Source organism: Esox lucius, chromosome 5 (assembly GCF_011004845.1).
Source record: "Esox lucius isolate fEsoLuc1 chromosome 5, fEsoLuc1.pri, whole genome shotgun sequence".
Taxonomy (NCBI): Eukaryota; Metazoa; Chordata; class Actinopteri; order Esociformes; family Esocidae; genus Esox; species Esox lucius.
In genome coordinates, this window is record NC_047573.1 from 33,617,652 (window position 1) to 33,631,278 (window position 13,627).

The window sequence follows — 13,627 nt, forward strand, 5'->3', positions numbered from 1 at the left end:
GTAAAAGTGCATACACTACCCATCACTCCATTTGAAATTAGCAAAAAGGCTCAAAAAGCACATGGGTTCGCGATTATTAATGCTCTCAGACAAAACATTTACAACATTTGCAAAAAGGACTTCAAAAATGTTTACATGCCCTCACAGAAAAACACTGCCACTAGCACCGTGGAGACCGAAAGTATTTAGCACCTTCATGACAAACAGTTCTGTTGTGCTAATGGCTATAGAACAACAGTTAACAAACCCTGTCAGAAGTACACAATACTGCCATCTGAATCTAGTAGGCTGGGTAGCCCAACTGTTAGGGCATCTGACCAGTGAAACAGTTGCCAAATCGTATCCCTGAATCTGCCTTTCCTTTCATGAGCAAGACAATCAACCATTGTTGCACCCTGAGCTCTGACAGCTCACAACACTTCTTAGTTTTGAAGGGGTTTGGGTTGAATGCTGAAGTTAAATCTTGGTGGGACATTCTGTGCAAACCAACAAACATTGCCATCCCATTTAGTACTCGTGAACCGAACCCAGTGAGGGAAATGGGGCCTATCATTGCTGATAATGGAGGCCCGGTCCCAAAGTATCCCCGTCACACCTGTTGGCCTGTAAACACATTAACACACTTCACACTTGCCGACACTCCCTCCCCTGATGAGGGTAATCTCTAGGTAATGACCTGGGGCAGACAGACGGAGGTGTCCTCACTTCTCACCTCCACTTCCCTTCCTGGTTGCCTTTCATCCTCTTTCCAAACCCCCTCAAATGGATAATGATAACAACTACAAGCACAACACTCAAGCCAATCCCTCTCCAGCTGTTATTTTGGACTGCAAGGAATGCCTGCCAGAGCTTGAATTAAAGACTTATTTCACACAGGGTCCTATTAAAAATTCACTTCTGCTTTTAACGCAACCTCTTTCAAACTTTGTCCAACCAGGAAGCAATTTGGGTTAACTGCCTTGCTCAGGGACAGAATGAGAGATAATGTTTTTTTCTTGCCTGATACATTGTTTAAAGGTTTTCTGTTGGTTACTAGTTAGATCCTCTAACCACCTGGGGCACTTGAATAACAGGTTGATTTTTCTCTGTCTTTCACGATCCTTCCTTGTTATGCTCTTTTTATGCCTGGTGCTGCTAAACATGGTCTGTATTCACACATGCAGCCTAATTGAAATGTTTGTTTTCTTTCTTTCTGAAACGCTCTGATCTGATGTATTAAAATAACTAGGTTGCTCTGGAAAAGAGTGTCTGCTAAATGACTGCCCACACGGAAAACTCCATATACATACATATATTTACATATGTGCCCTGAATATGTTCATGAAATATGTAACTTGTGCTCCTCACAATATCATAATATAATGCATGTCAAATATTTTAACATTGAATATTATGTGTTAAAATAAGGAAATATATGAATATGCAGAACTTTAAGCATTTCTCATCAACACATCATGGAATTAACCTTCAAGACATTGTTTTCCAGAGAATCTCCTTGTTATAGTGAGTTTAAATAATTATCTTTGGCAAAATAGGGAGCAAATCAACATAACCACCAGTCTAGGCCTTATTGCATTACATTAATTACTGTGAAAAGACTAATATCTTTAACAAACAAGAGCCGATTTGTATAGTATGTATTTACCATAATTTCTATGAAATACATTGTAAATGCATGTAAAGAAATAACTGGTTAGAGTCAGTCATGTTAATTTATTAATTTATTCACAGTATCATACAACTCCCATTGTGTCACAATATAATGATAAAGTTTTTGTAAATAACCCAAGGTTTTGACTTTAGTCACTGTCAAGCAGCATATACCGTGGATATAAAAAGTCTACACACCCCGGTTTCCCAGTGGATGTTCAACTGCAGGGCCACTCAAGGACATTCACAGACTTGCCCTGAAGCCACTCAAATGTGTGCTTCAGCTTGTTGTGATGGACGATAAATCAGTGTGAGGTCTTGCATATGCAGGATCAGTTTTTCTATATGGACCTCTCTGTATTTAGCTTTTTTCATTCTTCAATTTGTCCTGACCAGTCTCCCTGCTGCTGAAAGGAGTCCGGATAGCATAATGGTGCCACCACCATATTTCCCCGTAGGGTTGGTAGGAAGATAATATACAGGACCTTTTTTGGCCTTCTGGACTAATAGTTCGACATGCTCTCAGTGTCCTCCAGGCAGCATGTCATATGCCTTCTAGCCACACCACAGTAAAGGCCTGATTGGATTATGTTACAGACATGGCTGTCCTTCTGGCAGGTTCTCCCAAAACTGCAGAGAAACTCAGAATCTTATATTGACTTCTTGATGACCTTCCTGACCAAGTTGCCCAGTTTCTTTGTTTGTCAGGACAACAAACTCTAGGAAGAGTCTTGGTGGATCCACATTTCTTCCATTTCACAATTAACATCTCAAGGATGTTTAAAGGACACAGGATACATCTGAGATTGGAGAATCATCACAGTGTCTAAATGCGTATGTGTATGAGATATTTCAGTTTTTGGGAAAACATTTCTAAAAGTATCTTTGTTTTGTTATAATGTGTGAGGAATGGGATTTTTTTTAATCAAATATAATGTGGAGAATTTGAATGGGTCTGAATACTTTCTAAAGGAAATGATTGTCATCTACATTTTCATAAGATTCAGGACTTTTTCAGGGTCTGTCAGCAAACACAAATTACAAAACATATGATTTCTTAAAATCTGTCACTTAGCAGACGCTTTTGTTTAAGGTATTTTATGTGGTTTACACAGGTAGTCTAATTCAGATATACACTGCTCAAAAAAGGTAACACATAATCATCACAGTATAACACCAAGTCAATTAAACCTCAGGGATATCAATATGTCCAGTTAGGAAGCATAGGAGATTGTGAATCAATGTCACCTTTGGTGCAAAGGAAAGTGAAAACAGATGCACTGGAGAGGCAAACACTCCTTATCCTTCCTGACTGATTCTACTCTAGTTTGTGTTTCGCTAGTGTCCTTGTCATTACTGGTAGCATGAGGCGGTACCTGCAGCCCATTCAGGTTGCACAGGTAGTCCAGCTCCTCCAGGATGGCACATCCATATGTGCCGTCCCAAGAAGGTTTGCTGTGTCTCGTAGTACAACAGCATGTAGGAGATACCAGGAGACTGGCCGTTACATGAGAAGAGCTGGACAGGGCTGTAGAAGGGCATCAACTCAGCAGCAGGACCGGTATCTGCTCCTTTGGGTGAGGAGGAGCACTGCCAGAGTCCTACAAAATGACCTCCAGCAGGCTATTGGTGTGCATGTTTCTGACCAAACTGTCAGAAACAGACTCCATGAGAGTGGCATGATGGCTTGACATCCTCTAGTGGGACCTGGGCTCACAGCCCAGCACCTGGCAGCTCAATTGGTAGCTCAATTGGTATTTGCCAGAGAACACCAGAATTGGCAGGTTCGCAGGTTCACACTGAGCATGTGACAGATGTGAAAGAATTTGAATCCAGCCCTCAATCAGTTGGTGATTTTGGTTTCCATTCACCACTGATACGTCATTTTGTTACACAATGTACCGTGACGATTTTGAACTTTGAAATACACTGCTCAAAAAAGGGAACACTTAAATCACACATCGAATCTGAATGAACAAAATATATTAAAGATCAAAACACCGTCCCTGCACACCTGCCTCCTATTGGGATGTTGTTTGAGGAGGTATTTGAGGGCTCAGAGAGAGTAACTCAGGGTGGAGGCGAGTTGCAAAGAGAAAGAAAATGGACAAGAGAAGGTTACAAGACAAGGAGGAAGATGGCCAGGAGACAGTGGGTGCTGGAGCCACTGCCAAAGTTATGACTGCCAGCGCCCATTCCGTCTAAACCACCACCGGGAGGCCGTCCCAAAGAAGCTGCCTCTCCATAAAAGGGAGGCTTTTGATTTTTATTTCTCCAACACCTCCTCATCTCAGCTCTCTCTTTTAGTTAATAAAATGGACACAAGGGCATTGAACTCCCCTTCTGTGTTCATTCCCTGGGTCTCTCCTCGGTACAGTACATTTAATGATTGGAAAATACATATACATTAATTAATATTGACTGAAAGAAGTCACTGTAAATAAATATTTTGGCCCCAATAGGTAGAATTGAGAATACTGGTAATATCAGATAGGAGATTATACATTGTGCTCTAAATAGATTTCAGTCTTCAAACTTCAACAGGGATAATTCACTACCAGTAAATCTCAATGCAAACACTATCAATCCAACATTCAATAACATTTACCTTGTGGAATGTGCTGTGACTCACAAAACCAATATGTCAAACTGCAACTTGGAAAATGCAAATGTTTTCAGTTTGATTCAGCATGACAAAGTCTATGCACATAAAAACAACAGGAACATTTGGGTAATGATTCTTTATTTTACCTATTTCCATGTGTGCTATTGAATGGCCTTACACCATGCTTCTTGGAATTCTAGAGAATTCTAGACATCCTTGTTTGTGTAAAGACCAAACTGGCAAAATAGGACCAAACTGGCTCTGTCCCAGGCTTCCACCTGCATACGACCCCTGGATCCCTACTGGGAGTCAGAGAGAAAGGAAGACATTAGCTATCAAATGACCACAGGGGACCAGCCAGTAGCTCCCCAAAATAGGTGTGTATACGGGGGTGGAGTGGGTGTGTGTTACCAAGCAGATGCAGGCAAAACATCACTGGACTGGCCTCAGTCTGCAGGGGAAACCTGCTGCTCTAAATTGTGCAGACCAATCTGTCTCTCACTCCATGTGCCATATGAAAGTTTTTACAGTTAATTTTTACAGTTAAAGCACAGGTTCTACCAACATAATGAAAACTAGCCTTTTAGTTCTCCCACAAACCATGATCCATTCTGTATTTTACACACTAAGTCACATTTTAGAGTGGTGGGGTAGCCTATTGGGTCAGCAGTTAAAAGGTTGCTGGTTCTAATACTCAGACTGGGAAGGTAAAACGTTTGTCGTTCTGTCTCTGAGCTAAGCAACTCAAATTGTTCTCAGGTCATTGCTGAAAATAAGAATGTGTGATTAGTCACACTAGGTGAAATAAAAGGTAAAGAAAAGGAATGGAGTGTGTTGCCCTTCATATAAGCACATGTACATTGCCAGACATGAGCGCCTCCTCATCCAGGTAGCTACTGAGGTTGCTTCACAAATTTACAAACCTATCTTTCAGACAAGCCTGGTTTGATACTGATAATACTGTTATCAGTATTAACACTACATGAATCAGAACTTGTGGACAATGCCCTCAAATAGCAGTCCGTTGTGTCACCCCTGACCAGTCTTAGGTGTTGGTGCAGACTTGTAATTTCATTTAGTCTCTGCCATGCTTATTGGCTGCAGGTTTGTCTAAACAAATAGCAAGGTACTGCTAATGTGTCAGCAGTCAAGGGCAGCCTGGCAGTGACCTTCCAATAGTTGAAATCCTTTTGACTGTAATGCAAATTTGTGGATTCTAATATAATATTCATTCCAGTGACATGATTAGTCATCTATATTATCATTTTACTTCTGAAACGTCCAACCTTGAAAAACAATGATTAGTTTAGAAGACAAAATTTGTGACTATTAAACAATTCTAGAGTGACTGTTCTAATTATGTCCTATTTTAACACAGAGAACAGTCCAGTTCACTACCAATTGCACACTTTCATTTCATTTTGATTGGGATTCTGATGGGTGGGTATCTGTCTAAGACAAGGTGCGGTCACTTTTAGAGTAGGTCATATCAACTTTTGAGAACAGTGTGATTTGTGGGACTATGACAATTCAGTGGGGTAAAAATGTGACTAGAGAGTGTATGTTTGTGCATGTGTGTAAATTGGAGATATGAACAATTTCTGTGTGAGTTTGTCATTTCTGCATCGGAAATTCAATAAACGGCTGAATATTATGGTTGGCAGGATAATATACAGTACACAGTGCCCTCTGTGACTATTGGGATATGTAATCATTCTTTCTCTACTGAAATAAGGATTTAAAAATTCTATTACTATGAGATTAATATATGAAAATAGTATTTGAGCATTTTTGTTTACATAGCCGTGTCAGCCAATATCATCTACAGAAGAATAGACCAGAAAAGCACTGCAAGGTGCAAAGCACTAGTTTTAGTGTAAAATGAAAAAGGGGAGTTGTGGCTTGGGCATGTATGTCTGCCACTTAAACTGTCTCTCTTATAGAGCCAAAATAATAAATTATGCTTTCCTGTCCCAATACAGAAGGCACTGTATTTCTCAGCTTCCTTTATTTTTCCTTTTAATGGTTTTGTTTATAGTACCCATTATACTCAATGATTTGCTCTGGACAGGAGTGTGTGCTAGAGAACTAAATTAACGCTTATGTTAACAAAGTCCCAGAGTCTATCATGAGAGACTCATATTGCTGTTTTATTCAAATTCATTATACAACTGAATCGTTGAAGGAAGTTTCCTGGGGTTTCAACACATTTTAAACCGACCCAATTTCTCCACATAACCTTTTGGATGTTGCTCTGTCCTGTGTTTGTGTTAGTCTGCAGTCTGTTTAGATAGAGGGCAGGGTAGAGAATAAGACGAGAGAGGGGGACTGCAGCTTCCAGGTTGGTCCTAAGGAGAGGTAAAAAGAAAGTGTGAAAACCTGGCCATTTGGCCTGACGTGTGAAGCCCCTATCGCCTATATAGCACAAAGGCCCAGAGTGAAAGGGACATTTGATGAAGAGAAATGGAGAGAAGCATATGATAGACAGATTAAAGTTGAAAAGAAGAAATAAAAGGGTAATCATAGCCAAAGAGAACCAAGAGAAAACCACAAGGACAGTATTGGACAGGAAATATTAAGGATCATTCATTCTGGAGAATAACCACACTAGCTAATAGCAGATGGACAGTGTGAGAATAGAGTGAAATTGAGGTATAGAGAGAAAGAGGAGAAAGGGAACAGAGATGCTGGACATGTATCCCAGTTTGGCCCTTGGGCCCCAGAGAGTGGGAGACTGCTACTTCATAGGTGAGTGCTTGTGTGTTGGTATTTGTGTGTCTGTGTGCTTTTATGTGTCTCTGTTTGTATGCATGACTATCTGCCTGCATCAGTGTGTGAAATCATTGCTGTGTATGCATGCAAAGATATAAACGTATTTTGTGTGGCACCTCGACAATCAAGTCTTCTGAATTAATTTCATTATCTTGTGAAATAATGATCATTGTTGAAATGGATTGTTCTCCATGTTTCAATCGTTACCATTGATCCATGATAAAAGTAGCCTATATGGTTAGAAATATCAAAGTATTTGTATTATGTGCTAAATTCATTGACCAGCACCAAATGAAGGATTAGAATGACTCATAAACTTGAGTAATGGGAAATTGTAATGGGAAAGACCTGAGCCCTTAATGACATCTGTAAAAACAAATGATGAACTCTAATTGCTGCTGAAACCCACCTCCACCCACAGAGAGGGAGCCGCCTAACCACATATCCCTCTACCCCACATCCTGTGACATGGCTGCTCGGGCCATGCCCCCTCACCTTCTGGCCCCGCCCCCTGTTCCGAGCGAGCCAACTTGTAAAGGCCAGCAGGACGCCGTCAAGCTGGAGTTGGAGAATAGTTCATTGTGGAAGCAATTCAGCTCTGTGGGCACAGAGATGATTATCACCAAGAAGGGCAGGTGAGCGCTGCCCTCCAGCAACCCACACAGCGGTTGTTATGTTATGATATGGCCCCACATGCTTTGATATTTCCCTGATGGAGAGGTAGCAGGAGAAGAGAGAAGTGATACCATTTTTAAACATGTTTCCCATTTCCAGTAGTTTCATTTAAATGTATGTCCACCGCTACGGATCCACTACTAGGTCAGTAACGGAAATGTACTGTAAGGTGAAATCATTATCCTTCTCTTACTCTCTGTCTTTATGATATGTAAACACATTCAAACAATTCAGCCCTTTTGTCACCTTTCCAAAAAGGCAGACTAAATCAATTCTCCACCCTCTGCTTACCTCCACCTCCTGTTCCTCCAAGGCGGATGTTCCCTCAGCTGAAGGTAAAGCTGTCGGGCCTGAACCCAACGCTGCGCTACATCCTGCTGCTGGACATGGTACCTGTGGACGCCTCACGTTACCGCTTCCAGGGGGACGCCTGGCAAGTGGTGGGTGGAGCCGAAGCCCGTCTGCCCGACCGGGTGTTCATCCACCCAGACTCTCCGGCCACCGGAGCTCACTGGCAGAGCAGGAGCATCTCATTCCACCGCGCTAAGCTAACCAACAACACACTGGACACACAAGGATATGTGAGTATAACAAAGAAAGGGAGAGATTGGAGTAATTGAGTAGCCGATAGAAATGCAGTATTACAGACATTCAAGGAATGTTCATCATTGTTCAGAATTTACCACTGAATTGACATATTGCTATAATAATCAATAATGAACTATTCAATATATATTGCTCATGTTCCAAATATGCACAAGTGTTTACAGGTGTGTTGTTGTGAGACACCCTGAGACACACTGGGAGAGTGGGATCACAGCCAGGGAGCTGCCTTTATTTCTCTATTTATTAACAGGGACATACAGCTCTGGAAAAAATTAAGAGGCCACGGCACCCTTTTCTTTCCTTTCCAAAAATGTAAAAAAGGAAGGTTTTGAGTGAGGAACAGAAGGGTTAAAATTAAGAGACCATTGTAAATGGAACACTTCTGTTCCTCACTCAAAACTTTCCTTTAAATTTTTTCTAAACCACCCTGGTGTAACTAACACTATCCCTGTCTTGTTCAGTAAGAGAAAGGAGGAGGAGATAACTCAGTCTTGTTTAAACTCAGTCTTGTCAGAGAAAGTATTCTACACAGTGCTCCTTTATTAAAGGTGAAAATACTCACGTCGTAGCCAACTTTCTATAATATATATATTTTTTTTATTGCTGTCGATTCCTTCCTTCTTGTAGATTATACTTCACTCCCTCCATCGATACCAGCCACGGGTGCATGTGATTGAGGCCAGGGATGTGTTGAGGTGGGGAGGAGGTCAGCACTCTTTTGTCTTCCCAGAGACCCAGTTTCTCACTGTCACCGCCTACCAGAACAACAAGGTAGGAGGACAAAGATGGAAGAGGATGTGCATGTTTGTGTGTGTGTGGTTTTATGTTGCATCCCTACCTCAATGTGAAAACATGATTTAGGCTTAGAGGATCAGGAAAACTGTTGTTTCAATGAAAGAAAAATAACAATGAATCTTTCCCGCCCCCATTTCTGTGAAAAGCAGAGGGATGGAACTGGACAAATGTAATATGTCTGAAACCCATAGACCGAGCTCCAGATGGAAAGACTGATGCTATCCAAATTATAATTTGAACCATGTTTTGAGTCTGTACAGTGCTTGTTTACAAACATAGAGCAAAGTAAAATAAGCTGGTATTTGGGATTCCACTAAACTCAATATTCTTCAAGAATCGTCGGGTGAATATAAATAATTTATGCATCAAAACTATTGATGTAAAAACTCACGAGAATAAGTTAAATCCAGTTTATCTGAGAATGTGTTTATACTTGTAATACCCTGTTACTAAAACATACCGTTTTAAAATATAAGGAATATTACATTAAAAGTATTTATATTCTTTTTTTCTGGTTCTTGACCATGTTTCTGGTTGGCAGATCACTGAACTGAAGATTCAATCAAATCCCTTCGCTAAGGGCTTTAGAGAGGACGGCATGAATAGCAAAAGGTATAGCAAAGTCGGTAAGCACAAGAATGCACATCAGACAAATGCAGGACTTTATTCCCCTATATTTACTCTCTATTTCCTATTTACCCTTTTTTATAGACAAAGGGATGTGAGACAAAAGAGGAAGCTGGGTGAACCCCTGGATATCGGTGAGGTTAATGGGACTCCATTTCTTTTCAAAGTGTTAACTCCTTTTTCACATCATCCCTTAATGTAGTGATAACAATTTGTGCCATTTTTTATGTATTTATGCTTATGCCGTGTTTGTATTTAAAATGGTCTTCAAATAGTGTCATAAAATCTTCTTGATATAAATATAAGTAATTGAGAAGATGATCCTATGCAAAGAGTACAGTAGTGTGCATATTACTATTACTTTTGCTAATAAATATACTAATAATATATATACTATTTTGTCTTTACCCTTTCCATACTGGTCCCCATGGGAATTGAACTGAGTACCCACTAAACTGTACCTCAGACAGGACCTAATGTTGATCCTTCTACTGACACCTCCTCCCTCTCCACCTCCTCTCTCAGTGAGTTGTGACCCGTGTGACTCCACAGAGCTCCAGCCCCAGTCCTCCTCAGAGCTCCAGCCCCAGGCCTCCTCAGGACTCCAGCCCCAGTCCTCCTCAGGACTCCAGAGCATGGGCTTGTCTTCTCTCCCCTCCCTTCCCTGCCTCCCTGACCCAGTGCATGGTTACGCCTCCAACGACAGCCCATTCCAAGAGGGCCCGGCCCCAGAGCAGCGGTCAGCTGTTGACCTGCTGGGCCAGGCCTTCATTGCCTCCCAGATGACGGACATTGTAGTGAATGTCCACGCTGATCTGACAAATGGGCAGCAAGACGCGTCGGGCAACAAAGTCACAGACAGCATGATGGACGGGTGAGTTCAGGGTTCAGAAACATTCAGGTTTATAATATGTGAATGTTGATAGTCTGAAGCCGGCGCAAGAGTATTAATACTCTTGCCTTTACTAAACTGATGTGAACAGGAAACACTATAAAATCAGTGACAAGAATGAGGATGTCTACTTTGCTGTAATTTCACCAGTCACATTTTTTAAATGAGTGTAAATATCATTCTTATTGCCTCCTTCTTAAAACACATTGGATGAGAAAGCAGGCGTTCACCCTTGACCTTTGAAAAAGGTCACACGTCTTTAGTTCAACACCGTTGTTCAGATGTTGTAAGTCGGTTCAATTCACAACAGGTAACAGTAACTATATTTTCTGTCTGTTCTGTTTTTATCTCGCAGGTCCGTCAGTATGAGTCTTCCCCCTTACACTGAGGCGTATCCAGACGCTCTCGTCAGTTCCACCCCTTTCAACTCTGCTCCCCTTCCTCAGTCTTTGTCCTCCTATCAGTCTGATCTCTCCACCCCACTCCCTTCACCCACCTCCACTTCTAATTATTCAACTGTCCACTTTCCTCCCACTATTTCCAGATCTCCTTCCCTCCTCCCTTCATCCACCACATCTCCCTCGCTTCAGCCAACTCGCTTCACATACCCCGCTTTATCGCCCCCATCCTCCTCCCCCCAGCCGATCCTTTCCTCCACCACCTATGACTCCACCCCTCCCTCAGAGCTAGGGCACGACCAGCTCAGCCCACAAACGCCCACTGACCCATCGTTCCCCACCCTCTCTCCTCCCTCCTCTCATACCGTCCAACAGGATGGGGTGACCGGGCATTGCATGCTCACTCCCCAGAACCAGGTTACACCAGCTGCCCCCATCTGCAACCCGACCGTCCCGCTGTCAGGGTTCAACCCCACAGCGTACCCTTACCCAAATTCGTCCGCATATTCCAACATCAGCCAAGGCACCCCGCAGTCTCCCACAGACCTCTCAGGTCACCCACCTTCTCAATCCCACCCTGCTCCCTCTCTTTCATACTCTCTCTCTCCCCATGCAGCGCCTTTGTCTTATCTCTCTCGTCGTTCCCCCTTCGCTTCTCGCTCACCGTCGGTTCAAACTTGGACACTCCCGAATGGTTCCTCCGGCTCCGTCCTTTCGGCTTTATCGATTCCTGGCCCTGGTCAGGTCCAAGCTCCGACTGCTGCCGCGCCCTTTCCCCTGTCTTCTTTTCCTCAACCCCAGTCCTCCCTTCCCAATCCCACTCACCAGCCCTCTCCCTGCTCGGCCGTTCCCTCTGCGTCCTTTCCCACTTTCCAGCCTTCTGCCTCTTCTCACATCCCCCCTTCACCCTTGACTAACCACTCCCTCCCTCCTCAGGTTTATCCCCAGAACCAGATTGCCACGCCTTCCACTTACCCCCCGATAGCACCCACTGAGATTGGCTCATTCGCCCAGTTCAACCCTGGCACGGCCTATCTGCAGGAAATGGTACTTCATCATCCCTCTCTCCTGCCCCCACTGGATCCCTCTCTTCCTTCTTGTCTCACCTCCTCCACCCCCCCTGCCCTCTATCCTTCCTTCTCTTCCTATCCTCTGCACATTTGTCAGGACCCCCGATCACCGTTCCCCATTCCACTCAGGCATATGTACAGGCAGCACCAGCATGGCCACACCCACTCTCAGGGGTCCTACCTGGATATGAGTGGGAGGGCTGTATTCTGAGGTGGAGGTGATAGAAAGTTATTAGAAATGTCTTGCCTTTGTACCCTCTGTATGAATGTCGATTGTCATTCCCTCTTCACAGACAAAGTTCAAGGTACATCATTTATAAGGCGATACTGAGCCGCATTTTCACCTGTGTAACAACAGTGTACAGAAGGCAAATGTATGTAACTCCTACAATTGCATGACTTAAATTTGTTGACTGTGCCTAAGGTACGTACAGAGCTGGGTAAAGAACATTTTCCAGTTCTCAGGTCCAAACTGAAAAGAACATGAAATTGCAGACACCTCTCTGTGAATGATTTTAGAGGTTAAGTCAAAATGATGATGGACAAAGAAATGGATGGTTACCAATGATTTGTTTCGACCACATGTTTGCAGCTCACCTTCCCAATCCAGGGATGACTTGGTGTTTTAAATTGAAATGCTTTATGTTATGTTTTTTCAACAAATTCTAAGTTATACGTATGTTATACATTAGGTCTTGTTCGCCACTGACTTTCCCCAGTTTCTGTATGACCTTTGACGTTTGTTGACGTTTGCAGCTCACCTTCCCAATGAATCCCTTGCAGGGACAACTAGAAGTTTAAAACTGAAGTGCTTTGTGTTTTATATTTCTGCAACATATTCAAAGTGTATGTGTATGTATGTCATGTCTTGTTCTCCATTGACTTTCCCCAGTTTCCATACAGAAACTTACTTTACTTGATGTGTAAAATGTTGGAAAAAAAACACAATAATGTATTACTTTATTTCAGAGTGATGGTCTAGATGCAATACAGTGTAAAAATGTAATAAATAATGTGAAAGTGAAATCCAAACATTATGAACAAGTGTGGTTAGGTTGGAGACAGAATGATGATTGTGGCTTCTGGAATTGTAGAATGTACTGTTGGTCAGTTGAGCTGTAGGCTATGGTTTATCTGAAAAATAGCTTTTCTAACTAGGCTACCTACAGTATCTGGGGGGAAAAGGAAGAGCTTTTTTTTGTTGTTTTCAGGTGTGGCCAATACAAATAAACCTAGGCTACAGTTGGAAATCCCAAAGTAATTCCTGTACAACTGTTTATAACAGTGATGCTGGCAAATGCTACTATTCAACAAATGCTACTATACAGCTCATTAGATTTTATATATGCAATTTGCACAACAAACCTGAAATCAAGATCTTCAGCCACACAGCATAAAACAATTGTAACAAAGTAGATGAATGCAGAAACAGTCCAGGCAAGTCTGCTTTCAATTGTGATAGATATTGGGCATGAAAAGTAGCTGAATTACACAATGTATGAGAGTATTAATGATCTCTGTACGAAGGACACTAGGT

At 42.3% G+C, this 13,627-nt stretch overlaps 1 protein-coding gene across 1 annotated transcript; it reads left to right on the top strand.

Moving 5' to 3' along the window:
* The first annotated feature begins 6,939 nt into the window (after positions 1-6,939).
* tbx6 (T-box transcription factor 6) lies at positions 6,940-12,015 on the top strand. The gene is made up of 10 exons (XM_034292092.1): positions 6,940-7,003; positions 7,449-7,662; positions 8,016-8,283; positions 8,936-9,079; positions 9,645-9,715; positions 9,815-9,864; positions 10,256-10,604; positions 10,978-11,029; positions 11,264-11,573; positions 11,957-12,015. Exons 1-10 carry the CDS (start codon positions 6,940-6,942, stop codon positions 12,013-12,015), a joined length of 1,581 nt encoding a protein of 526 aa, XP_034147983.1.
* Positions 12,016-13,627: the final 1,612 nt, after the last annotated feature.

Excerpts from the sequence above, each read along its gene's own strand:
- tbx6 (XM_034292092.1), top strand. The coding sequence starts at position 6,940 with ATGCTGGACATGTATCCCAGTTTGGCCCTTGGGCCCCAGAGAGTGGGA. Across the intron at positions 8,284-8,935 it reads CACTGGACACACAAGGATAT|ATTATACTTCACTCCCTCCA; the intron begins GTGAGTATAACA and ends TCCTTCTTGTAG. Across the intron at positions 10,605-10,977 it reads ACAGACAGCATGATGGACGG|GTCCGTCAGTATGAGTCTTC; the intron begins GTGAGTTCAGGG and ends TTTATCTCGCAG.